Here is a 26,112-nt window from a genome sequence, read left to right as displayed (position 1 = left end):
ACAGTAATTCTTTTATTCTGCACCTTAACTTGCAAGGTATGTTTTTTATGTTTAAGATCTGGAGAGCCCTGAAGGAATAGCCATCGATCACCTGGGCCGCAACATCTTCTGGACAGATTCTGGGCTGGACAGAATTGAAGTGGCTAAAATGGATGGGGACCAGAGGCGCGTGCTCTTTACCGATGGCCTGGTAAACCCACGAGCAATTGTTGCGGATCCTGTCAACGGGTATGTGACAGAAGGAGAGCTCAGCCGTTACGATTAATACTCTTTCCAGTTCTCAGTGTGTGTGTGTAAGGAAGAAATAAGTAGCATTTCTATAGCGCCGAACACATCCTCAGGACGTCCCAAAGCGCTTCACAGCTAATTAAGTACTTTTGAAGTGCTGTACTTTTGCTGTAATAAGAACGTAAGAATTAGGAGCAGGAGTAGGCCATTCGGCCCCTCGAGCCTGCTCCACCATTCAGTAAGATCATGGCTGATCATCGACCTCAACTCCACTTTCCTGCACTATCCCCATATCCCTTGATTCCCGAAATATCCAAAAATCTATCGATCTCTGTCTTGAATATACTCACAGACTGAGCCTCCACAGCCCTCTGGGGCAGAGAATTCCAAAGATTCACCACCCTCCGAGTGAAGAAGTTTCTCCTCATCTCAGTCCTAAATGGCCGACCCCTTATCCTGAGATTGTGACCCCTGGTTCTAGACTCCCCAGCCTGGGGAAAAATCCTCCCTGCATCTCCTGTGTGGTGGCTGATGTGCAACGGTCACCACACTTTTTTAAAAAAAATCCACGGACAGGCATCTTCCACCCCCTCAATTGGAGTTCAGGACTGGAACATCAGGTCCTTCATTGAAAAATCTGTGAACTTGTGGAAGCAAGTCATCCTCGTTCGAGGGACCGCCTATGATGTATGATTCTGTGATTCTACATGGATTCAAGTAAGCCGGGTAACTCAAACTATTTTTAAGGTAACAGGCATGAAGTCTACCAGTGTGCACTAAACTACCTTTAATCCAACACTAACAAGCATTATTTCCACAACTTTACCTCGAAGCTTCAAGAGCTAGAAAATTTGAAACACCGGTCAGTAAAAGTGACCATGAAGCTGTCGGGTTTCTGTAAAAACCCGAATGGTCCACTCATGTCCTTTTAGGGAAGGAGACCTGCCACCCTTACCCGGTGTGGCCTATATGTGACTCCAGTCCCACACCAATGTGGTTGACTCTTAATTGAAGTGGCCTCGCTAGCCCCTCAGTCATCTCAAACCACCACCATCGTCAGGCAGCTGGGGATGGGCAATAAATGCCAGGGTTGCCAGCAGCGCCCACATCCCCAGAATTAGTGTTGAAAAAAACCTCATCTACAGTAAATTTCATCGGCTGTCATGCGTCCCACTCTCAAAAGTTCTGTCGAACAGATTTTTACGGGCTCCCCCTGTTCTGTCAGCTAATTGCGTCTCATTAAACCTGAACTCGTAATGTACAGTTCCTGTGTGTGGGCACTTGGTGTGCTTCAAGTGCATCCTACCATGTGTTTGAGTCTCACATATGTGGTGCACGCCAAGCTGTGTCTAATAGACCCTTCAATACACTATGCCTTTACTTATGCTTTTAAAGTATTGAAAGCCAGGTCAATAAAAAATTGCACGAACACTTACGGAAAGAATTGTTCTCGCGAGATGGATGCGGTGGCAAGGCGCTGGGTAAGGAGCTGGGAAATGGTAGCGGAGGGAATGCATCATGTTGCTAGTTCACACGGGGGCTGTGTCCAAATCAGCATTGCGAGGGGATCTTGTTACAGCGCTGCTGATTCTGAATGAGTAACATTTTGGGGTGGGCCGGTAAGGTTTCTGGGCTCATTCTTTTTCTTACTACACAATGAATACACACCAGATGGAGAGGGTGCAGAGGAGATTTACCAGAATGGTACTAGGGATGAGAGACTGGAGAAGCTGGGATTGTTCTCATTAGAGCAGAGAAGCATTTAGGCGAGATTTAATAGAAGGTGTTCAAAATTATGAGGTTGTTTCCGATAGTCATCAGGAGAAACTGCATTGGCAGAGGGTCAGTAACCAGAGGAGACAGATTTAAGGTCATTTGCATAACGTGCCAGAGTGGAGATGATTTTTTAACGGAGTGAGTTATGATGATCTGTGATGCACTACTGAATGGGCCGTGGGAGCAGATTCAATAGTAACTTTGAAAAAGGAACTGGATAAATACTTGAAAAGGAGAAATTTTCAAGGGCAATGGGGAAAAGAGCTGGGGGAGAGGGGGGAGGGGGGGGAGGGGAGCTCTTTCACAGAGCTGGCACAGACACGATGGGCCGAATGGCCTCCTCCTGTTCTGTATCATGCTATGTTGTTTTCAAACCCGCCCCCCACCGAAGTCTGTACAGCTTTGATGAATTCACGGTGCTAGTGGAACAACTCATAATCTTGGTGTTTCAGCAACCTGTACTGGACAGACTGGAACCGGGACGCTCCGAAAATTGAGACCTCGTACATGGATGGCACTAACCGGCGGATCTTGGTGAAAGATGATCTTGGCCTGCCCAATGGGCTGACCTACGACCCCTATGGTGCAGTGTTGTGTTGGGCCGATGCAGGTATGTTGAACCGAGATGTTTTTTTTCTAATCGCAAGCTTTAAATTCTGATTTGCGAAGTTAATATTTAGCCGGCTTATTTCACAATGTAGCTGCGTTTCTGTTGCTCTGCTAGTGATCTTAAACATTCATAATTCACCTGAGCTCTCAGCACAAGCATTTTACTGCATGCATCATATAGTGTATACAGTGCCAGGTATGTGCTGCATACTGTATTGTGGGGTTTCTGGTGCTTGTGCTGACGATTCAGATGGAAGTATTATCAGATGAGCACGAATTTAAAATCATTCTTTCATTGTATATTGACTCAACCCCTCCAGTTCTCTTGATACGCTGCTTGTCCAACAGAAGACCAAAGCCATTGTTTTTGGTCCCTGCCACAAACTCCGTTCCCTGGCCCCCGACTCCATCCCTCTCCCTGGTCACTGCCTGAGGGGGAAACCAGACTGTTTAGCAATCTCGTTGTGTGAAGCCCCTTGGGGAAGAGTGACCATAATATGGTGGAATTCTACATTAGGATGAAGAATGAAACAGTTAATTCAGAGACCATGGTCCAGAACTTAAAGAAGGGTAACTTTGAAGGTATGAGGCGTGAATTGGCTAGGATAGATTGGCGAATGATACTTAAGGGGTTGACATTGGATGGGCAATGGCAGATATTTAGAGACCACATGGATGAACGACAACAATTGTACATCCCTGTCTGGCATAAAAATAAAAAAGGGAAGGTGGCTCAACCGTGGCTATCAAGGGAAATCAGGGATAGTATTAAAGCCAAGGAAGTGGCATAAAAATGGCCAGAAATAGCAGCGAACCCGGGGACTGGGAGAAATTTAGAACTCAGCAGAGGAGGACAAAGGGTTTGATTAGGGCAGGGAAAATAGAGTACAAGAGGAAGCTTGCAGGAAACATTAAGACGGACTGCAAAAGCTTCTATAGATATGTAAAGAGAAAAAAGTTAGTAAAGACAAATGTAGGTCCCCTGCAGTCAGAATCAGGGGAAGTCATAACGGGGAACAAAGAAATGGCGGACCAATTGAACAAGTACTTTGGTTCGGTATTCACTAAAGAGGACACAAACAACCTTCCGGATATAAAAGGGGTCAGAGGGTCTAGTAAGGGGGAGGAACTGAGGGAAATCCTTATTAGTCGGGAAATTGTGTTGGGGAAATTGATGGGATTGAAGGCCGATAAATCCCCAGGGCCTGATGGACTGCATCCCAGAGTACTTAAGGAGGTGGCCTTGGAAATAGCGGATGCATTGACAAACATTTTCCAACATTCCATAGACTCTGGATCAGTTCCTATGGAGTGGAGGGTAGCCAATGTAACCCCACTTTTTTAAAAAGGAGGGAGAGAGAAAACAGGGAATTATAGACCGGTCAGCCTGACCTCAGTAGTGGGTAAAATGATAGAATCAGTTATTAAAGATATCATAGCAGCGCATTTGGAAAGAGGTGACATGATAGGTCCAAGTGAGCATGGATTTGTGAAAGGGAAGTCATGCTTGACAAATCTTCTGGAATTTTTTGAGGATGTTTCCAGTAGAGTGGACAAGGGAGAACCAGTTGATGTGGTGTATTTGGACTTTCAGAAGGCTTTCAACAAGGTCCCACACAAGAGATTAATGTGCAAAGTTAAAGCACATGGGATTGGGGGTAGTGTGCTGACGTGGATTGAGAACTGGTTGTCAGACAGGATGCAAAGAGTAGGAGTAAATAAGTAATTTTCAGAATGGCAGGCAGTGACTAGTGGGGTGCCGCAAGGTCCCAGCTGTTTACATTGTACATTAATGATTTAGACGAGGGGATTAAATGTAGTATCTCCAAATTTGCAGATGACACTAAGTTGGGTGGCAGTGTGAGCTGCGAGGAGGATGCTATGAGGCTGCAGAGTGACTTGGATAGGTTAGGTGAGTGGCCAAATGCATGGCAGATGAAGTATAATGTGGATAAATGTGAGGTTATCCATTTTGGTGGTAAAAACAGAGAGACAGACTATTATCTGAATGGTGACAGATTAGGAAAAGGGGAGGTGCAACGAGACCTGGGTGTCATGGTACATCAGTCATTGAAGGTTGGCAAGCAGGTACAGCAGGCGGTTAAGAAAGCAAATGGCATGTTGGCCTTCATAGCGAGGGGATTTGAGTACAGGGGCAGGGAGGTGTTACTACAGTTGTACAGGGCCTTGGTGAGGCCACACCTGGAGTATTGTGTACAGTTTTGGTCTCCTAACTTGAGGAAGGACATTCTTGCTATTGAGGGAGTGCAGCGAAGGTTCACCAGACTGATTCCGGGGATGGCGGGACTGACATATCAAGAAAGACTGGATCAACTGGGCTTGTATTCACTGGAGTTCAGAAGAATGAGAGGGGATCTCATAGAAATGTTTAAAATTCCGACAGGTTAGATGCAGGAAGGATGTTCCCAATGTTGGGGAAGTCCAGAACCAGGGGTCACAGTCTAAGGATAAGAGGTAAGCCATTTAGGACCGAGATGAGGAGAAACTTCTTCACCCAGAGAGTGGTGAACCTGTGGAATTCTCTACCACAGAAAGTTGTTGAAGCCAATTCATTAAATATATTCAAAAAGGAGTTAGATGTAGTCCTTACTACTAGGGGGATCGAGGGGTATGGTGAGAAAGCAGGAATGGGGTACTGAAGTTGCATGTTCAGCCATGAACTCATTGAATGGCGGTGCAGGCTCGAAGAGCCGAATGGCCTACTCCTGCACCTATTTTCTATGTTTACAACATTGGTGTCCTATTCGACCCTGAGCTGAGCTTCCAACCATGTCCTTTCCATCATTGAGACAGCCTATTTTCACATCTGTCACATTGACCATCTCCGTCCGTGCCTCAGTTCATTTGCTAACCCATGCCTTTGTTACCTATCGGTGACTATTCCAAAGCACTCCTGGCTGGTCTCCCACCTTGTACACTCATCCAAAACTCGGTTGCCCGTGTCCTAACTTGCACCAAGACCCGTTCACCCATCACCCCTGTGCTGGGTGACCTCTCAGCACAGGGCTGACCTCCATTGGCTCCCGTCCGGCAATGCCTCGATTTTAAAATTCTAATCCTTGTTTTCAAATCGCTCCATAGCCTCGCCCTCTCCTTATCTCTGTAACCTCCTCCAGCTCTACAACCCTCAGATCTCTGCACTATTCCAATTCTGGTCTCTTGTGCATCCCTGATTTCCATCGCTTCCCCATTGGTGGCCGTGCCTTCAACATTATTCCCTCTCTAAACCTATCCGCCTCTCTTTTAAGGTGCTCCTTAAAATCCACCTCTTTTATCAAGCTTTTAGTCATCTGTCCAAATATATGTGATAAATTTTGTCTGCTAACACTCCTGTGCAATGCCTTGTTAAAGACACTATATCTACATTAAGGTGCTATATAAATACAAATTGTTCTCCCAGACAATGCTTCAGCTGGATCTGTGTCTCTTGTTCGGGGAAGTTCAGATACAGCTAACGTACCTCTTGCTGAACAAACTTTGTTCGAGCACACAGTAGTTATGGGAGATCTGTTGTCCATTCGTGTCCCACCAATCACCTGGATTGTTTTTGTGTAGCCTCTCCCCGAGACCCCCAGAAATCTAGAACTCGAGAGATTTTCCTGTGACATCCTGATGGATCAGTGAGTAACTACACCATGTAATATGATCCATGAAGCTCCCCAGGTCAATCCAAGGCCTCCGAGTTAGCTCATGTCAACCACACATAGGAACAGGAGTGGGCCATTCACCACTTAAGCCTGTTCCGCCATTTAATGTGTCCTGACTAATCTCCCTCAACCAGCATCACCATAACAGATTATCTGATCATTATCACAATGCTCTTTTTGGGAGCTTGCTGCGGGCAAATTGCTGCCGCGTTACACCACCAACAACTTGCATTTATATAGTGCCTTTAATGCAGTAAAATGTCCCATGGAGCATTATTAGACTTAATTTGACACTGAGCCACATAAGGAGATATTAGGACAGGCGACCAAAAGCTTGGTCAAAGAGGTAGGTTTTAAGTTGCGTCCTAAAGGAGAGAGAGAGGTAGAGAGGCGAAGGGGTTTAGGGAGGGAATTCCAGAGCTTGGGGCCCAGGCAGCTGAAGGCACAGCCACCAATGGTGGGGCAATGGAAATACACAAGTGCCAGGATTAGAGGAGCCCAGAGATCTGAGAGTTGTGGGGCTGGAGGAGGTTACAGAGATAGGGAGGGGCCATGGAGGGATTTGAGAACACAGGTGAGTATTTTAAATTGGAGGCGTTGCTGGACTGGGAGCTAATGTAGGTCAGCGAGCACAGGGCTGATGGGTGTCACAGGAGTAAGTTTGACAGTAAATAAATACATTGTGCTCTTGACCCCAATTGCCCTGTAGGTCAGTGTTGGTGAAGCACATGTTACCTGGTCCAATCGAGGTCCGTGAGCTGCAGCTCTTGTGGAGTGAAATATCGAAGTGTTTCTCAGAGGGATGAAAAACAATTGGCCTCCAATCCCCGAAATACTTGCAGTAAAAACATGACCTAAAGCTGTGCGCAGATCATGTTGCAGCTGTGTGATAGAATGTTGTCGGGCAAGTGCTAAAGGCCCAACTGCATAATATGGAAATAATGTCTTTTAAAATCTCCTTAGGTGGTTTCCTAGGATTTAACTTTGATAAATTCCTAAAGCGTCGCCTGCTTGTTAACGATTACCAGTTTAATTCAATTTCCTTAAATGTGCTGCCAAAACAAAGCTGCCTGTGGACCATGTTTCCGATCTATAATGGGTAACAGCTTCCCAACTGATGGTGAGACGCTTTGTTGCTCACGCTCATGCTCGCTTTTTCGCTCTCCCACCCCTGCGCACGCCCCTCTCTCTCCCTACCGCCCCCCCCCCCCCACGGCCCCCTCTCTCCCTCCCGCCCCCCCCATGGCCCCCTCTCTCCCTTCCGCCCCCCACGGCCTCCTCTCTCCCTCCCGCCCCCCACGGCTCCCTCTCCCTCCCGCCCCCCCCCCCCCGTGCGCGGCCCTCTCTCTCTCTCCCTCCCGCCCCCCACGGCTCCCTCTCCCTCCCGCCCCCCCGCCCCCCCCCCCCCCGCGCGCGGCCCTCTCTCTCCCTCCCTCCCGCCCCCCCCTCGCGCACGCCCTCTCTCTCCCTCCTGCTCCCCCCCCCCCCTCGCACGCGCCCTCTCTTCCCTCTCCTCCCACGCGCGCCCTCTCTTCCCTCTCCTCCCACTTGCTCTCACACTCTCTGTTCTTCCGCAGTGAGGTTTTTGTAATTGTTCCATTCTCTACAGGAACCCAAAGGCTGGAATGCATGAATCCGAATCGCACTGGACGCAAGAGGATACTTGAGGGCATCCAGTATCCCTTTGGGATTACGAGTTACGGAAGGAATTTGTACTATACTGACTGGAGGAGGTAAATTATCCGTTTGAGGTTTCCTGAGATTGCACTGTAGATTTCATAGAATTACATAGAATGTTACAGCACCGAAACAGGTCATTCAGCCCAACTGGGCCGTGCCGGTGTTTATGCCTCGACACACGTCTCCTACCACTTCACTTCATCTCACCTTATCCTTCTATCCCTTTCCCCCACTAAACTAAATAGTGAGCGGAAATTTAAAGAGTCAAAGAGAAAGGAGAAGGCAATAGTGCAGGGCAGTGATAGCTAGTAATGATAACCAGAGTGTGACAGGAAGGGACAGAGTGTATAACCATAAGCCTGTATCAGAAAGTGGGGTCAGCGTAGGGAAAAATGGTAAAAAGACAAAATTAAAAGCTCTTTATCTGAATGCACGCAGTTTCGTAACAAGATAGATGACGGCACAAATAGAAATAAATGGTATGATCTGATAGCCATTACAGAGACGTGGTTGCAAGGTGACCAAGGCTGGGAACTGAATATTATGGGGTATTTGCCATTTTGGAAGGATAGGCAGAAAGGAAAAGGAGGTGGGGTCGCTCTGTTAATTAAGGATGAGATCAGTGCAGGAGTGAGAAATGATATTGGCTCAGAAGATCAAAATGTAGAATCAGTTTGCGTGGAGTTAAGAAATAATAAGGGAAAGAAGTCACTGGTGGGAGTAGTCTATTAGCTCTCTAACAGTAGCTACACAGTAGCTTCAAGAAATAATGGAGGCTTGTAAGAAAAGTACTGCAATAATCATGGATGATTTTAATCTTCATATAGATTGGACAAATAAAATTGGCAAAGGTAGCCTTGAGGAAGAGTTCAGTGTATTTGGGCTGGTTTCTTAGGACAGTACGTTGTGGAACCAACCAGGGAGCAGACTATTTAAATCTGGTAATGTGTAATGAGACTGGATTAATTCATGATCTCATAGTAAAGGATTCTCTTGGGAAGAGTGATCATAGCATGGTAGAATTTCAAATTCAGTTTGAGGGCGAGAAAGCTAGGTCTCAAACTAATGTCCTGAACTTAAATAAAGGCAATTACAAAGGTATGAAGGCAGAGTTGCCTAAAGTGGACTGGGAAAATAGATTAAAGGGTAAGATGGTTGATGAGCAGTGGCAAACATTTAAGGAGATATTTCATAACTCTCAGCAAAGATATATTCCAGTGAGAAAAAAAGACTAAGAGAAGGATGAACCACCCTGGCTAACTAAGGAAGTAAAGGATGGTATCAAACTGAAAACAAAGGCATACAACGTTGCGAAGATTAGTGACAGGCCAGGGGATAGGGAAATTTTTAGAATCCAGCATAGGATGATTTAAAAAATAATAGAGAGCGAAGATAGTTTATGAGAGTAAACTAGCAAGAAATAAAAACAGACAGTAGGATCTTCTACATGTACAGGTGCAGCATTGAAAATCCGGAGTTCCGGAATCCGGAACCCCACCTCCGCGGCGGGGCCCGCCCCGACCCCACCTCCGCGGCGTGGCCCGCCCCGACCCCACCTCCGCGGCGGGGCCCCCCCGACCCCACCTCCGCGGCGGGGCCCGCCCCGACCCCACCTCCGCGGCGGGGCCCGCCCCGACCCCACCCCCACCTCCGCGGCGGGGCCCGCCCCGACCCCACCCCCACCTCCGCGGCGGGGCCCGCCCCGACCCCGACCCCACCTCCGCGGCGGGGCCCGCCCCGACCCCACCTCCGCGGCAAGGCCCGCCCCGACCCCACCTCCGCGGCGGGGCCCGCCCCGACCCCACCTCCGCGGCAAGGCCCGCCCCAACCCCTCCTCAATGGGATACACAATCCCCACCCCCCACTTCTGACATTCTGAAATCCGGAAATATCTGAACCTGGGCTCAGGTGTTTCCGGATTTGTGACGTCAGAAAGACGATCGAAAGTCCGGAAAAGCCCAGAATCCGTAACGGCCTGGTTCCCGAGGGTTCCGGATTCTCAACGCTGTACCTATAAAAAGGAAGAGAGTCGTAAACATTGGTCCCCTGCGGGATGAGACTGGGGAATTAATAATGGGAAACAGGGAAATGGCAGAGACTTTGAACAAATATTTTGTATTGGTCTTCATGGTAGAAAACACTAAAAGCATCCCAATCATTGATAATCAAGGAGCTATTGGGAGGGGGGGAACTTAAAATAATTACAATCACTGGAGAAAAAGTACGAGGCAAACTAATGGGACCAAAGGTGGACAAGTCTCCTGGACCTCATGGTCTGCATCCTAGGGTTTTGAAAGAAGTGGCTGCAGAGATAGTGGATGCATTTGGTTGTAATCTACCAAAATCCCAGGGGATTGGAAAACAGCAAATGTAACGCCCCTATTTAAGAAAGGAGGGAGACAGAAAGCAGGAAACTATAGACCAGTTTGCCTAATACCTGTCATTGGGAAAATACTGGAGTCTATTATTAAGGAAGTATTAACAGGACATTTATAAAGTCATAATGCAATCAAGCAGAGTGAGCAAGGTTTTATGAAAGGGAAATCATTGTTTGACAAATTTGAATGGGGATGTAATGAGCAGGGTGGATAAAGGGGAACCAGTAGATGTCATGTATTTCAATTTCCAGATGTCATTTGATAAGGTGCCACATAAAAGGTTACTGCACAAGATAAGAGCTCACGGAATTGGGGGTAAAATATTAGCATGGATAGAGGATTGACAAACTAACAGAAAACAGAAGGTCGGGATAAATGTGTCATTTTCAGGTTGGCAAACAGTAACTAGTGGGGTGCCACAGGGATTGGGTCCTCAACATAGAATATAGGTGCAGGAGTAGGCCATTTGGCCCCTCGAGCCTGCACCACCATTCGATATGATCATGGCTGATCATTCACCTCAGTACCCCTTTCCCGCTTTCTCGCCATACCTCTTGATCCCTTTAGCCATCAGGTCCATATCTAATTCCCTCTTGAATATATCCAATGAACTGGCATCAACAACTCTCTGCGGCAGGGAATTCCACAGGTTAACAACTCTCTGAGTGAAGAAGTTTCTCCTCATCTCAGTCCTAAATGACCTACCCCCTATCCTAAGACTGTGTCCCCTGGTTCTGGACTTCCCCAACATCGGGAACATTCTTCCCGCATCTAACCTGTCCCGTCCCGTCAGAATCTTATATGTTTCTATGAGATCCCCTCTCATCCTTCTAAACTCCAGATTATAAAGGCCCAGCTGATCCAGTCTCTCCTCATATGTCAGTCTCGCCATCCCTGGAATCAGTCTGGTGAACCTTCGCTGCACTCCCTCAATAGCAAGAACATCCTTCCTCAGATTAGGAGACCAAAACTGAACACAATATTCAAGATGAGGCCTCACCAAGGCCCTGTACAACTGCAGTAAGACTTCCCTGCTCCTATACTCAAATCCCCGAGCTATGAAGGCCAACATACCATTTGCTTTATTCACCGTCTGTTGTACCTGCGTGCCCACTTTCAATGACTGATGAACCATGACACCCAGGTCCCGTTGCACCTCCCCTTTTCCTAATCTGCCACCATTCAGATAATAGTCTGCCTTCGGGTTTTTGCCACCAAAGTGGATAACCTCACATTTATCCACATTATACTGCATCTGCCATGCATTTGCCCACTCTCCTAATCTGTCCAAATCACCCTGCAGCCTCTTAGCATCCTCTTCACAGCTCACTCCACCACCCAGTTTAGTGTCATCTGCAAACTTGGAGATATTACACTCAATTCCTGTATCCAAATCATTAATGTATATCGTAAAGAGCTGGGGTCCCAGCACTGAGCCCTGCGGCACTCCACCAATCACTGCCTCCCATTCCGAAAAGGACCCGTTTATCCCGACTCTCTGCTTCCTGTCTGCCAACGAATTCTCTATCCACGCCAATACATTACCCCCAATACCATGTGCTTTGATTTTGCACACCAATCTCTTATGTGGGACCTTGTCAAAGGCGTTTTGAAAGTCCAAATACACCACATCCACTGGTTCTCCCTTGTCCACTCTGCTAGTTACATCCTCAAAAAAAATTCCAGAAGATTTGTCAAGCATGATTGCCCCGTCACAAAACCATACTGACTTGGACCGATCCTGTCACTGCTTTCCAAATGCGCTGCTATTTCATCCTTAATGATTGATTCCAACATTTTCCCCACTACTGATGTTAGGCTAACCGGTCTATAATTTCCCGTTTTCTCTCTCCCTCCTTTTTTTAAAAAGTGGTGTTACATTAGCTACCCTCCAGTCCATAGGAACTGATCCAGAGTCAATAGACTGTTGGAAAATGATCACCAATGCAGCCACTATTTCTAGGGCCACCTCCTTAAGTACTCTGGGATGCAGACAATCAGGCCCCGGGGATTTGTCGGCCTTCAATCCCATCAATTTCCCCAACACAATTTCCCATCTAATAAGGATATCCTTCAGTTCCTCCTTCTCACTGGACCCACTGTCCTAGTACATCCGGAAAGTCATTTGTGTCTTCTTTCGTGAAGACAGAACCAAAGTATTTGTTCAATTGGTCTGCCATCTCTTTGTTCCCCATTATTAATTCACCTGAGTCCGACTGCAAGGGACCTACATTTGTCTTGACGAATCTTTTTCTCTTCACATATCTCTTGAAGCTTTTGCAGTCAGTTTTTATGTTCCCGGCAAGCTTCCTTTCGTACTCTATTTTCCCCCTCCTAATGAAACCCTTTGTCCTCTGCTGAATTCTGAATTTCTCCCAGTCCTCAGGTTTGCTGCTTTTTCTGGCCAATTTATATGCCTCTTCCTTGGATCTAACACTATCCTTAATTTCCCTTGTTAGCCACGGTTGAGCCACCTGCCCTGTTTTATTTTTACTCCAGACAGGGATGTTCAACTGTTGAAGTTCATCCATTTGATCTATAAATGTTTGCCATTGCCTATCCACCGTCAACCCTTTAAGTATCATTTGCCAGTCTATTCTAGCCAATTCATGCCTCATGCCGTCGAAGTTAGCTTTCCTTAAGTTTAGGACCCTAGTTTCTGAATTAACTGTGTCACTCTCCACCTTAATAAAGAATTCTACCATATTATGGTCACTCTTCCCCAAGGGGGGAACAAGATTCCCAATTAGTCCCTTCTCATTACACATCACCCAGTCTAGGATGGCCAGCTCTCTAGTTGGTTCCTCGACATATTGGTCAAGAAATCCATCCCTAATACACTCCAGGAAATCCTCCTCTACCGCATTGCTACCAGTTTGATTAGTCCAATCTATATGTAAATTAAAGTCGCCCATGATAACTGCTGTACCTTTATTGCACACATCCCTTATTTCTTGTTTGATGCTGTCCCCAATCTCACTACTACTTTTCGGTGGCCTGTACACAACTCCCACCAGCGTTTTCTGCCCTTCGGTATTCCGTAGCTCCACCCATACCGATTCCAGATCATCCAAGCCAATGTCCTTCCTTACTATTGCATTAATTTCCTCTTTAACCAGCAACGCCACCCTGCCTCCTTTTCCTCTCTGTCTAACCTTCCTAAATGTTGAATACCCCTGGATGTTGAGTTCCCAGCCTTGGTCACCCTGGAGCCATGTCTCTGTGATGCCAATTTCATCATATCCATTAACTGCTATCTGTGCAGTTAATTCGTCCACCTTATTCCGAATATTCCTCGCATTGAGGCACAGAGCCTTCAGGCTTGTCTTTTTAACACACCTTGCCCTTTAGAATTTTGCTGTAATGTGGCCCTTTTTGTTTTTTGCATTTGGATTCCCTGCCGTCCACTTTTACTATTTTCCTTTATATCTTTTGCCTCTGCCTCCCTTTTATTTCCCTCTGCCTCCCTACATTGGTTCCCGTCCCCCTGCCATGTTAGTTTAACTCCTCCCCAACAACACTCCCCCTAGGACATTGGTTCCGGTCCTGCCCAGGTGCAGACCGTCCGGTTTGTACTGGTCCCACCTCCCCCAGAACTGATTCCAGTGCCCCAGGAATTTGAATCCCTCCCTGCTGCACCACTCCTCAAGCCACTCCTCAACTATTTACAATCTATATTAATGACTTGGATGAAGGGACTGAGAGTAATGTAGCCAAATTTGCTGCTGATACAAAGATGGGTGGGAAAGCAAGTTGTGAGGAGGATGCAAACAATCTGCAAAGGGATATAGACAGGCTAAGTGAGTGGGCAAAAATGTGGCATAGAAACATAGAAAATAGGTGCAGGAGCAGGCCATTCAGCCCTTCTAGCCTGCACCGCCATTCAACGAGTTCATGGCTGAACATGAAACTTCAGTACCCACTTCCTGCTTTCACGCCATACCCCTTGATCCCCCGAGTAGTAAGGACTTCATCTAACTCCCTTTTGAATATATTTAGTGAATTGGCCTCAACTACTTCCTGTGGTAGAGAATTCCACAGGTTCACCACTCTCTGGGTGAAGAAGTTTCTCCTTATCTCGGTCCTAAATGGCTTACCCCTTATCCTTAGACTGTGACCCCTGGTTCTGGACTTCCCCAACATTGGGAACATTCTTCCTGCATCCAACCTGTCCAAACCCGTCAGAATTTTAAACGTTTCTATGAGGTCCCCTCTCACTCTTCTGAACTCCAGTGAATACAAGCCCAGTTGATCCAGTCTTTCTTGATAGGTCAGTCCCACCATCCCGGGAATCAGTCTGGTGAATCTTCGCTGCACTCCCTCAATAGCAAGTATGTCCTTCCTCAAGTTAGGAGACCAAAACTGTACACAATACTCCAGGTGTGGCCTCACCAAGGCCCTGTACAACTGTAGCAACACCTCCCTGCCCCTGTACTCAAATCCCCTCGCTATGAAGGCCAACATGCCATTTGCTTTCTTAACCGCCTGCTGTACCTGCATGCCAACCTTCAATGACTGATGTACCATGACACCCAGGTCTCGTTGCACCTTCCCTTTTCCTAATCTGTCACCATTCAGATAATAGTCTGTCTCTCTGTTTTTACCACCAAAGTGGATAACCTCACATTTATCCACATTATACTTCATCTGCCACGCATTTGCCCACTCACCTAACCTATCCAAGTCACTCTGTAGCCTCATAGCATCCTCCTCGCAGCTCACACTGCCACCCAACTTAGTGTCATCCGCAAATTTGGAGATACTACATTTAATCCCCTCGTCTAAATCATTAATGTACAATGTAAACAGCTGGGGCCCCAGCACAGAACCCTGCGGTACCCCACTAGTCACTGCCTGCCATTCCGAAAAGTACCCATTTACTCCTACTCTTTGCTTCCTGTCTGACAACCAGTTCTCAATCCACGTCAGCACACTACCCCCAATCCCATGTGCTTTAACTTTGCACATTAATCTCCTGTGTGGGACCTTGTCGAAAGCCTTCTGAAAGTCCAAATATACCACATCAACTGGTACTCCTTTGTCCACTTTATTGGAAACATCCTCAAAAAATTCCAGAAGATTTGTCAAGCATGATCTCCCTTTCACAAATCCATGCTGACTTGGACCTATCATTTCACCATTTTCCAAATGCGCTGCTATGACATCCTTAATAATTGATTCCATCATTTTGCCCACTACTGAGGTCAGGCTGACCGGTCTATAATTCCCTGCTTTCTCTCTCCCTCCTTTTTTAAAAAGTGGGGTTACATTGGCTACCCTCCACTCGATAGGAACTGATCCAGAGTCAATGGAATGTTGGAAAATGACTGTCAATGCATCCGCTATTTCCAAGGCCACCTCCTTAAGTACTCTGGGATGCAGTCCATCAGGCCCTGGGGATTTATCGGCCTTCAATCCCATCAATTTCCCCAACACAATTTCCCGACTAATAAAGATTTCCCTCAGTTCCTCCTCCTTACTAGACCCTCTGACCACTTTTATATCCGGAAGGTTGTTTGTGTCCTCCTTAGTGAATACTGAACCAAAGTACTTGTTCAATTGGTCTGCCATTTCTTTGTTCCCCGTTATGACTTCCACTGATTCTGACTTGCTCTCAAGTCAGTCTCACTGTTTCCCCAGTCTCCTGTTGATGTAACCAGCAATGAACATTTTGACCCAGACCCCGAATGCACAGTGTGTGAAATGGTTTGTCTTTACTAACCTTTTTCTCTTTACATACCTATAGAAACTTTTGCAATCCGCCTTAATGTTCCCTGCAAGCTTCTTCTCGTACTCCATTTTCCCTGCCCTAATCAAACCCTTTGTCCTCCTCTGCTGAGTTCTAAATTTCTCCCAGTCCCCAGGTTCGCTGCTATTTCTGGCCAATTTGTATGCCATTTCCTTGGCTTTAATACTATCCCTGATTTCCCTAGATAGCCACGGTTGAGCCACCTTCCCTTTTTTATTTTTATGCCAGACAGGAATGTACAATTGTTGTAATTCATCCATGCGTTCTCTAAATGTCTGCCATTGCCCATCCACAGTCAACCCCTTAAGTATCATTAGCCAATCTATCTTAGCCAATTCATGCCTCATACCTTCAAAGTTACCCTTCTTTAAGTTCTGGACCATGGTCTCTGAATTAACTGTTTCATTCTCCATCCCAATGCAGAATTCCACCATATTATGGTCACTCTTCCCCAAGGGGCCTCGCACAATGAGATTGCTAATTAATCCTCTCTCATTACACAACACCCAGTCTAAGATGGCCTCCCCCCTAGTTGGTTCCTCGACATATTGGTCTAGAAAACCATCCCTTATGCATTCCAGGAAATCCTCCTCCACCGTATTGCTTCCAGTTTGGCTAGCCCAATCTATGTGCATATTAAAGTCACCCATTATAACTGCTGCACCTTTATTGCATGCACTCCTAATTTCCTGTTTGATGCCCTCCCCAACATCACTACTACTGTTTGGAGGTCTGTACACAACTCCCACTAACGATTTTTGCCCTTTAGTGTTCTGCAGCTCTACCCATATAGATTCCACATCATCCAAGCTAATGTCTTTCCTAACTATTGCATTAATCTCCTCTTTAACCAGCAATGCTACCCCACCTCCTTTTCCTTTTATTCTATCCTTCCTGAATGTTGAATACCCCTGGATGTTGAGTTCCCAGCCCTGATCATCCTGGAGCCACGTCTCCGTAATCCCAATCACATCATATTTGTTAACATCTATTTGCACAGTTAATTCATCCACCTTATTGCGGATACTCCTTGCATTAAGACACAAAGCCTTCAGGCTTGCTTTTTTAACAGATGGAGTAAAATGTGGGAAAATGTGAGGTTATCCACTTTGGTAGGAAAATAAAAAGCAAATTATTATTTAAATGGAGAGAGATTACAAAATGCTGCGGTACAGAGGGATCTGGGGGTCCTTGTACATGAAAAACAAAAAGTTAGCCTGCAGGTACAGCAAGTAATTAAGAAGGTAAATAGAATGTTGGCCTTTATTGCAAGGGGGATAGAGTATAAAAGCAGAGAAGTCCTGCTACAACTGTACAGGGTATTGGTGAGGCCACACTTGGAGTACTGCGTATAGTTTTAGTCTTATTTAAGGAGGGATATACTTGCAGTTCAGCGAAGGTTCACGAGGTTGATTCCTGAGATGAAGGGGTTGTCTTGTGAAGAAAGGTCGGGCCTACACTCATTGTAGTTTAGAAGAATGAGAGGTGATCTTATTGAAATATATCAGATTCTGAGGGGGCTTGACTCAGAATGGATGTTTCCTCTCGTGGGGGAATCTAGAACTAGGGGGCATAGTTTCAGAATAAGGAGTTGCCCATTTAAAACGGAAATGAAGAAGAATTTCTTCTCTGAGGGTCGTGAATCTTTGGAATTCTCTGCCCCAGAGAGCTGTGGAGGCTGGGTCATTGAATATATTTAAGGTGGAGAGAGACAAATTTTTGAGCGGGCAGGGAAGTGGAGCTGAGTCCATGATCAGATCAGCCATGATCGTATTGAATGGCGGAGCAGGCTCAAGGGGCCATATGGCCTACTCCTGCTCATTTCTTATGTTCTTATAATACGGAACCTATTCACATTTGGATTCGATTCCAGTGTAATGTCAACCCACAGCACCGAAAGACTTCCCTGAGACTGTGCCAAGTTGGGGAAATACCATTGTGTTGGGCTCTACATCATTCCTACTTTAATTCTTGTGCCACATTACCAACGTATAAATATTTCTTTCGCTTGGCGTTTTGGCTTCATGAATAAATATTGCCAGTAGTTTTTGTTTTAATTTGCAAGATAAAATTGTGTTGCAGCCAACTAAAATTGGGACATTTGTATATCCGCAGTGAAGGATTTAAGGAATGAAATCTAATTTCTTTTTAAGGGGGTCAATTTGTTGCTGGGCCCCAAAGCTCAGGGACAATACTGTGTGCTAACTGTCCCAGTATTGTTGCTGGAGTAAAAAAATAGTGATGGGGCTGCGAAGATTCTTCACAACATCTACTGGGACTTAAAGCAGCTCGTGGGGCAGTGGACTGGTTAGTGTATGGAGAGACCATTGCAAGCTTCATATGCTGGGGTGAAGAGTACGCTCGGTACTGGTGCGAGGGATTTGAAACGATAAATTAAAAACTGGGATTGTTCTCCTTAGAGCTGAGGAGGTTAAGGGGAGATTTAATAGATGCGTTCAAAATTCTGAGGGGTTTCTTTCCTCAGGCTGCCTGGGTCGGTAACCAGAGGACACAGTTTGGTTTAAAAAAAAGAACCGGCGGTGGGGGGGAGACGAGGAGAGTGTTTTTACGCAGCGAGTTGTTGTGATCGGGAACGCGCTGCCTGAAAGGGCGGTGGGAGCAGATTCAATAGTAACTTTCAAAAGGGAATTGGATAAATACGTGCGAAGGAGAAATTTGCAGGGCTGTGGGGAAAGAGCAGGCGAGGGGGACTAATTGGATCGCTCGTTCAGAGACCCAGAACCGGTGCGATGGGCTGAATGGCCTCCTTTTGTGCTGTATGATTGGAAAAGTTTAGGGGTGGAGATTGGTTCTGGCCGTTGTTGAGACGGTGTCACCGCCTGAGCGCTGATTTTAGTGCTGGGCGTTGGGTGCAGCCTGAAAGCCCTAAATTCAGTTTGTTTGACCAAAGGTGAGAGAGCAGCACTAAAAAATGGCGTTGCACACTCATTCTCGGGCAGCAGCTCAGGGGGCCGACTGAATTTCCCGACGGGAGGCTGCCGCCATGCGAGAAAAAAAACAGGATGGAAAAGAACAATAACTTCTCCGATCCACACACACACTTCCCCACTCGTAAAACGAATGAAAACATGCAGAAATAAATAAAGAGAAAAACTTACCACCTTTTCTGGCCGATTCCGCCCAAGATCCGTTCTTTAATGACCACATTTTCATGTCGGTACGGCCGCCTGTTAGCCGTACAAAGCGAATATCGCGACAGAGGCGTCAAAGAGGCATTGTACGCTGGATAACGGCACCATGCGCGTGGCGTTAGCCGGCGCAGCATTGCCTCTTGGCGCCTATGCCAAAAAGCCAACTGAACGTAGGACGAGGCGTCGAAGCTGCTTACCGTCGAAGGTCGGGCTTTACCGCCTGTTAGCCGCCTCCTGTGCGTGGTAACAGGCGACATCCAGAACTGAATTTCGACTCCTTAGTCTTTAATATCATTTTTCCTGTCGAATGTTGATTCAAATATGCGGCATAAACGTGATGACGACTTCAGCTGGACTCTTGACTACAAAGCTTTTAACCGTGTCCTAACCGTTGTGTTGATGAAGGGAATCTGTCATCGCTGTGGATCGTATCCTTGGACGAGAAAGTGACGAACAACAGCCTTCCAAACGGTCCCGTCTGTATGGAATAACTACAGCTTACTCTCAGTGTCCCACAGGTAACGCGCACTGTGCTATATACTGATTCAGCTCCTGTATCATTTGAATACGGCAGCAGCTGGGTGATGGAGTGGGTTAATTTCCCACAGGAGCTCGTGTTGAATGGGGTGTTTTAGACTGGGGTCATTGCTGCCGGTTCTACAGACCGATAGTGGGTTGCGTTGTGATCAAAACTTCAGAGACTGCTCTGAAAATGTATCCCAAGTCCATTCACCAATCACCAAGTCCATTCACCAATCACCAAGTCCATTCACCAATCACCCCTGTGCTCACTGACCTACATTGGCTCCTACTCAGGCAACTTAAAATTCTTATCCTCGTGTTCAAAAGCCTCCAAGGCCTCATCCCCTCCCTATCTCTAATTTCCTCCAACCCTCCACGATCTCTGCGTTCCTCCAATTCAGGCCTTTTGCCCATCCCTGATTTTAATTGCTTCACTATTAACAGTTGTGCCTTCAGATGCCTAGGCCCCAAGCTCTGGAATTCTCTGCCTAAACCTCTCTGCTTCTCTACCTCTCTTTCCTCCTTTAAGACGCTCCTTAAAACCTACCTCTTTGACCAAGCTTTTTGGTCACCTGCCCTAATTTCTCCTTATGTAGCTTGGTGTCAAATCTTGTTTGAGTCCGCTTCTGTGAATCGCCTTGGGACCTTTTACTATGTTAAAAGTGTTATATAAATGAAATTTCAGCATCAAAGCACTGACCACACTCGACCAGCTCCGCTGGGCAGGCCACATTGTTCGCATGCCAGACACGAGACTCCCAAAGCAAGCGCTCTACGCGGAGCTCCTTCACGACAAGCGAGCCCAAGGTGGGCAGAGGAAATGTTTCAAGGACACCCTCAAAGCCTCCCTGATAAAGTGCAACATCCCCACCGACACCTGGGAGTCCCTGGCCAAAGACCGCCCTAAGTGGAGTACATGCATCCGGGAGGGCGCTGAGCACCTCGAGTCTCATCGCTGAGAGCATGAAGAAATCAAGCGCAGGCAGCGGAAGGAGCATGCGGCAAACCAGTCCCACCCTCCCCTTCCCTCAACCAGTCTGTCCCACCTGTGACAGAGACTGTAATTCCCGTATTGGACTGTACAGCCACCTGAGAACTCACTTTTACAGCGGAAGCAAGTCTTCCTCGATTTCGAGGGGCTGCCTTTGATGATGATAAATGAAAGTTGTGTAACCAGGATACAGATGTAGCATCATCATCATCATAAGCAGTCTCTCGAAACGGGGATGACTTGCTTCCGCGCCAAAAAAGGATGAGTTCACAGGTGTTTCAGTGAAGGACCTTTTATTCCGGATCCTGAACTACATCCTGAAGGGTGGAAGATGCCTGTGTGTGGATTTTTTTAACGTGAGGTGGCCGTTGCACACCAGCCACCACACGGGCTTGACAGAGCGAGGTCTTGGTCCAGTGGCAAGGGTTAACCAAGACGACTGGAGACCAGCTCTGCTGCACGGACCTAGTGCGCACACATCGCACAGTGTGGGCTGGGCCTGTGCTGCCTCTGGCCCCGAACTCTCGCCTCTCCTCGACCTCATCACATCCCTCTACAGTCTCTCATCGCTCCTTTGCCCCGACCTCGCCGCTCCTGCTGTATCTGCCCACGCTCCAATCACCGACCTGGACCTTGATGACGTCAATCCTCGCTGCCGTCGCCCTCCTGCACCAGCTCGCGCTGTACCCTGAAGTAGTACGCCTCCATGCTGCTCCTTTTATGGCCCCGACCTGCCGCTGGTGTTCTCACGCACATGTAGATGTAGCACATTTTCAATAATGCCTTTTTGTCTTGCTTTTAATAGGACAGAACCACTGTGCTGTAAATAATGGAGGCTGCACACATCTATGTCTGGCCACCCCCGTGAGCCGATCCTGTCGCTGCCCTGACACTGTGGTGGGCGTCAGCTGTGTGGAGAGAATCTAAGAGCCAAGTGTTTCAGGGAGTTACCGTTCCGAGTCAAACCTCTTCCTCCAAGTCAAATTCTGGCGTGAAAATCCTTTACATTTTTAAAATGCCATTTTTAAAAATAAAAAAAATTTGTTTAGTCGTGATTTTTAAATTACTTTTTCAATTTGGATTTTTATTCACTTTTTATAAAAAAAAATTTTACAACTGTAAATATGTTTTCTTACAGTTCACTAAATTGTATTGCGAGTGATGTTTAGTTTTAACTTTATGGTGCTTCATTGTACTTTTCCTTCACCATGACTGAAGACAACACATCAGGTATTATGTTATGCTCTGTACAGCTTTTCAAAATATATCAAATAAAACAGAACTTTTTTGTACATTTTTATGTTTTTTCCCTGTGCGTTTCTCTCTCTCTCCCCCCAGCCTACTATAGGGGCTGACTAAATCCAGAGTACAAGGGCACAGGAGGTGGCCAGAGTTCCTTTGTTTCTTCATGGGACACTAGGTACGGTAGCAGAATGGTTATATTACTGGACTAGTAATCCAGAGGCCTGGACTAATGATCCAGAGGCCTGTGTTCAAATGCCACCATGGCAGCTTCATAATTAAATAAATCTGGAGTAAAAAGCTAGTATCAGTAATGGTGTCCGGATTGTCGTTAAAAGCCCATCTGATTCACTAATGTCCTTCAGGGAAGGAAATCTGCCGTCCTTACCCGATCTGGCCGATATGTGACTCCAGATCCACAGCAATGGACTCCTAACTGCCCTCTGAGGTGAGTGGGTCACCTGCAAGATGTCTCAAGATCGCGGCCGTTCAGGGTGATGTCAGGCAGCACTACTTCACACACAGGGTGGTGGAAATCTGGAACTCGTTCTCCAAAAAGCTGTTCTGGCTGGGGGTCAATTGAAATTTTCAAAACTGAGATTGATAAATTTTTGTTGGGTCAGGGTCTTAAGGGTTACGGAACCAAGGCGGGTAGATGGAGTTAAGATACAGATCAGCCGTGATCTAACTGAAGTTGCTTTACTCTGTAAACCTTTAGTGTGGGTGCTGGTGACCATTTGAAAGAGAGTTTGGCAGCAGATGTAGTGACTGCAGATTGGGTCGTTATTAACTCTTTGGATATGTGCTCTGCAAGGGCAGAGTTTGGACCCTGTTACTCGGTGTTGCGGTTTAACCTTTGAGCAAGAGGGATCCGTGGGAAAGATGTGCGCCCATATTTATTTGTGCTCCAGGAGGTTTGTGTATTCACCACAAGACCCAATCACTTTATCAATCTCTGAGATACACTCGTGCTCAAATGTGATTGCAATCTCTGTCAACTGTTGCCCGTTAAAATTAAATAAGTATATAATGGTTCCTGCTGGTATCTAATATATATGTGTGTGTATATATCGAGAGAGAGAGAGTGTTCCATCCAGTGGACTACTGTGGCATTACAGCCAGTGCTGTTTACAAGAATAAACAGGTCAGGTCACCTGACTGGCTTCCTGAAGTTATCAGCCATCGAACAGCCTGTCTGTGAGGTCGTACAGAAAACATAACATTGGCGACGAGAATCGGATAATCGGATAACCTAGCTGAAATTGTTGTTGGTGGATGATTCAGCCATCTGACAGACTTCTCTGTTTTAAATTGCAAGCACACTTGACTGAACTGCCAGAGTCCAGGTGGCTGTGGGAATAATAGGGCGCTTAGGGGAGTTTCAACGTGACCGTGAAAGTTTCGGAGCCTATGTGGAGCGGCTAGAAATGTTTTTCACCGCAAATATTATCAAAGTCCCTGATGATGATGAACCATAACCGGGCGGTGTTGGAAAGAAAACGGGCTATTTTCTTAACTGAAGCAGGGCCCCGAGGTGTATCAAACCCTGAAAATTGTGCTTGTGCCTGTCAAGCCAAGGGACACATCACTTAAGAAGATTTAGAACAGCACTACAGGTCCTGAGCCCCTGGAAATTGATGAAAGTTATTGTTTCGGAATATGAGATCAGTTAACCGACAAAATTATCGGCGAGTACATTGTAGCGTTAAAAACACTATATTCACTGCAATTTCAGAAACCGAGCAGTGCGTGACCACTTTGTGGGCTGAAAAATGATGCAATCAGAAGAAAATTATTGACAACTAACGACTTTTGGTTTAGCTTGTCAGACAGCTATGTCAATGGACATGGCCGACCAATATTCGCGAGAATTTTGTACCATTTCCAGTCGTCAGACAACTGAAGTGAATCGCCTGCAGGTTAAAAGTAAAAGGCAGTTGGGCCCCAAGGTCTCAGCAACTGGCCACGGTAACAGAGCACTGAAGTCATGCTATCGGTGTCTGGGACCATATGTCCATATGTGAAGGCAGAGTGTTTCTTCTGCAGGAAAACTGGGCATCTTGCGAAGGCATGCCGACTGAAGGGTAAACCAACTTTCAAAGCTATAAGTAGAAATCTCCAGAGACTACATAGCATGGAAGAAAAACAACAGGACGAGGTGGTTTTAGAGCTACACATCATCAGAAGCACGAGGGTAACACAAGAACATAAGAATTAGGAACAGGAGTAGGCCATCTAGCCCCTCGAGCCTGCTCCGCCATTCAACAAGATCATGGCTGATCTGGCCGTGGACTCAGCTCCACTTACCCGCCCGCTCCCCGTAACCCTTAATTCCCTTATTGGTTAAAAATCTATCTATCTGTGATTTGAAAACATTCAATGAGCTAGCCTCGACTGCTTCCTTGGGCAAAGAATTCCACAGATTCACAACCCTCTGGGAGAAGAAATTTCCTCTCAACTCGGTTTTAAATTGGTTCCCCTGTATTTTGAGGCTGTGCCCCCTAGTTCTAGTCTCCCCGACCAGTGGAAACAACCTCTCTGCCTCTATCTTGTCTATTCCTTTCATTATTTTAAATGTTTCTATAAGATCGCCCCTCATCCTTCTGAACTCGAAGTAAAGACCTAGTCTACTCAATCTATCATCATAAGGTAACCCCCTCATCTCTGGAATCAGCCTAGTGAATCATCTCTGTACCCACTCCAAAGCTAGTATATCCTTCCTTAAGTAAGGTGACCAAAACTGCACGCAGTACTCCAGGTGCGGCCTCACCAATACCCTGTACAGTTGCAGCAGGACCTCCCTGCTTTTGTACTCCATCCCTCTCGCAATGAAGGCCAACATTCCATTCACCTTCCTGAATACCTGCTGCGCCTGCAAACTAACTTTTTGGGATTCATGCACAAGGACCCCCAGGTCCCTCTGCACCTCAGCATGTTGTAATTTCTCCCCATTCAAATAATAATCCCTTTTACTGTTTTTTTTTCTCCAAGGTGGATGACCTCACACTTTCCGACATTGTATTCCATCTGCCAAACCTTAGCTCATTCGCTTAACCTATCTAAATCTCTTTGCAGCCTCTCTGTGTCCTCTACACAACCCGCTTTCCCACTAATCTTTGTGTCATCTGCAAATTTTGTTACACTACACTCTGTCCCCTCTTCCAGGTCATCTATGTACATTGTAAACAGTTGTGGACCCAGCACCGATCCCTGTGGCACACCACTAACCACCGATTTCCAACCTGAAAAGGATCCATTTATCCCGACTCTCTGCTTTCTGTTAGTTAGCCAATTCTCTATCCATGCTAATACATTTCCTCTGACTCCGCGTACCTTTATCTTCTGCAGTAACCTTTTGTGTAGCACCTTGTTGAATGCCTTTTGGAAATCCAAATACACCACATCCATCGGTACACCTCTATCCACCATGCTAGTTATATCCTCAAAGAATTCCAGTAAATTAGTTAAACATGATTTCCCCTTAATGAATCCATGTTGCGTCTGCTTGATTGCACTATTCCTATCTAGATGTCCCGCTATTTCTTCCTTAATGATAGCTTCAAGCATTTTCCCCACTACAGATGTTAAACTAACCGGCCTATAGTTGCCTGCCTTTTGTCTGCCCCCTTTTTTTACAGAGGCGTTACATTAGCTGCTTTCCAATCCGCTGGTACCTCCCCAGAGTCCAGAGAATTTTGGTAGATTATAACGAATACATCTGCTATAACTTCCGCCTTCTCTTTTAATACCCTGGGATGCATTTCATCAGGACCAGGGGACTTGTCTACCTTGAGTCCCATTAGCCTGTCCAGCATTACCTCCCTAGTGATAGTGATTGTCTCAAGGTCTTCCCTTCCCACATTCCTGTGACCAGCAATTTTTGGCGTGGTTTTTGTGTCTTCCGCTTTGAAGACCGAAGCAAAATAATTGTTTAAGGTCTCAGCCATTTCCACATTTCCCATTATTAAATCCCCCTTCTCATCTTCTAAGGGACCAACATTTACTTTAGTCACTCTTTTCCGTTTTATATATCGGTAAAAGCTTTTACTATCTGTTTTTATGTTTTGTGCAAGTTTACTTTCGTAATCTATCTTTCCTTTCTTTATTGCTTTTTTAG

General features: G+C 46.3%; 1 protein-coding gene across 1 annotated transcript in view; it reads left to right on the top strand.

Moving 5' to 3' along the window:
• Positions 1–22,045, top strand: part of nid1a (nidogen 1a) — a 121,728-nt gene extending 99,683 nt beyond the window's left edge. Inside the window, exons 16-20 of the mRNA XM_070884666.1 lie at positions 57–228; positions 2,457–2,614; positions 7,891–8,014; positions 19,646–19,758; positions 21,559–22,045. Of these exons, the coding sequence (XP_070740767.1) occupies positions 57–228; positions 2,457–2,614; positions 7,891–8,014; positions 19,646–19,758; positions 21,559–21,680 (689 nt within the window). The 3' untranslated portion in view covers positions 21,681–22,045. The remainder of the gene's footprint in view (positions 1–56; positions 229–2,456; positions 2,615–7,890; positions 8,015–19,645; positions 19,759–21,558) is intronic.
• The last annotated feature ends 4,067 nt before the right edge of the window (positions 22,046–26,112 follow it).

The sequence above is a fragment of the Pristiophorus japonicus genome, chromosome 7 (genome assembly GCF_044704955.1).
Source record: "Pristiophorus japonicus isolate sPriJap1 chromosome 7, sPriJap1.hap1, whole genome shotgun sequence".
NCBI lineage: Eukaryota > Metazoa > Chordata > Chondrichthyes > Pristiophoridae > Pristiophorus > Pristiophorus japonicus.
Note: the sequence above shows the minus strand (reverse complement) of the source record. Positions and strands in the feature narration are given on the sequence as shown.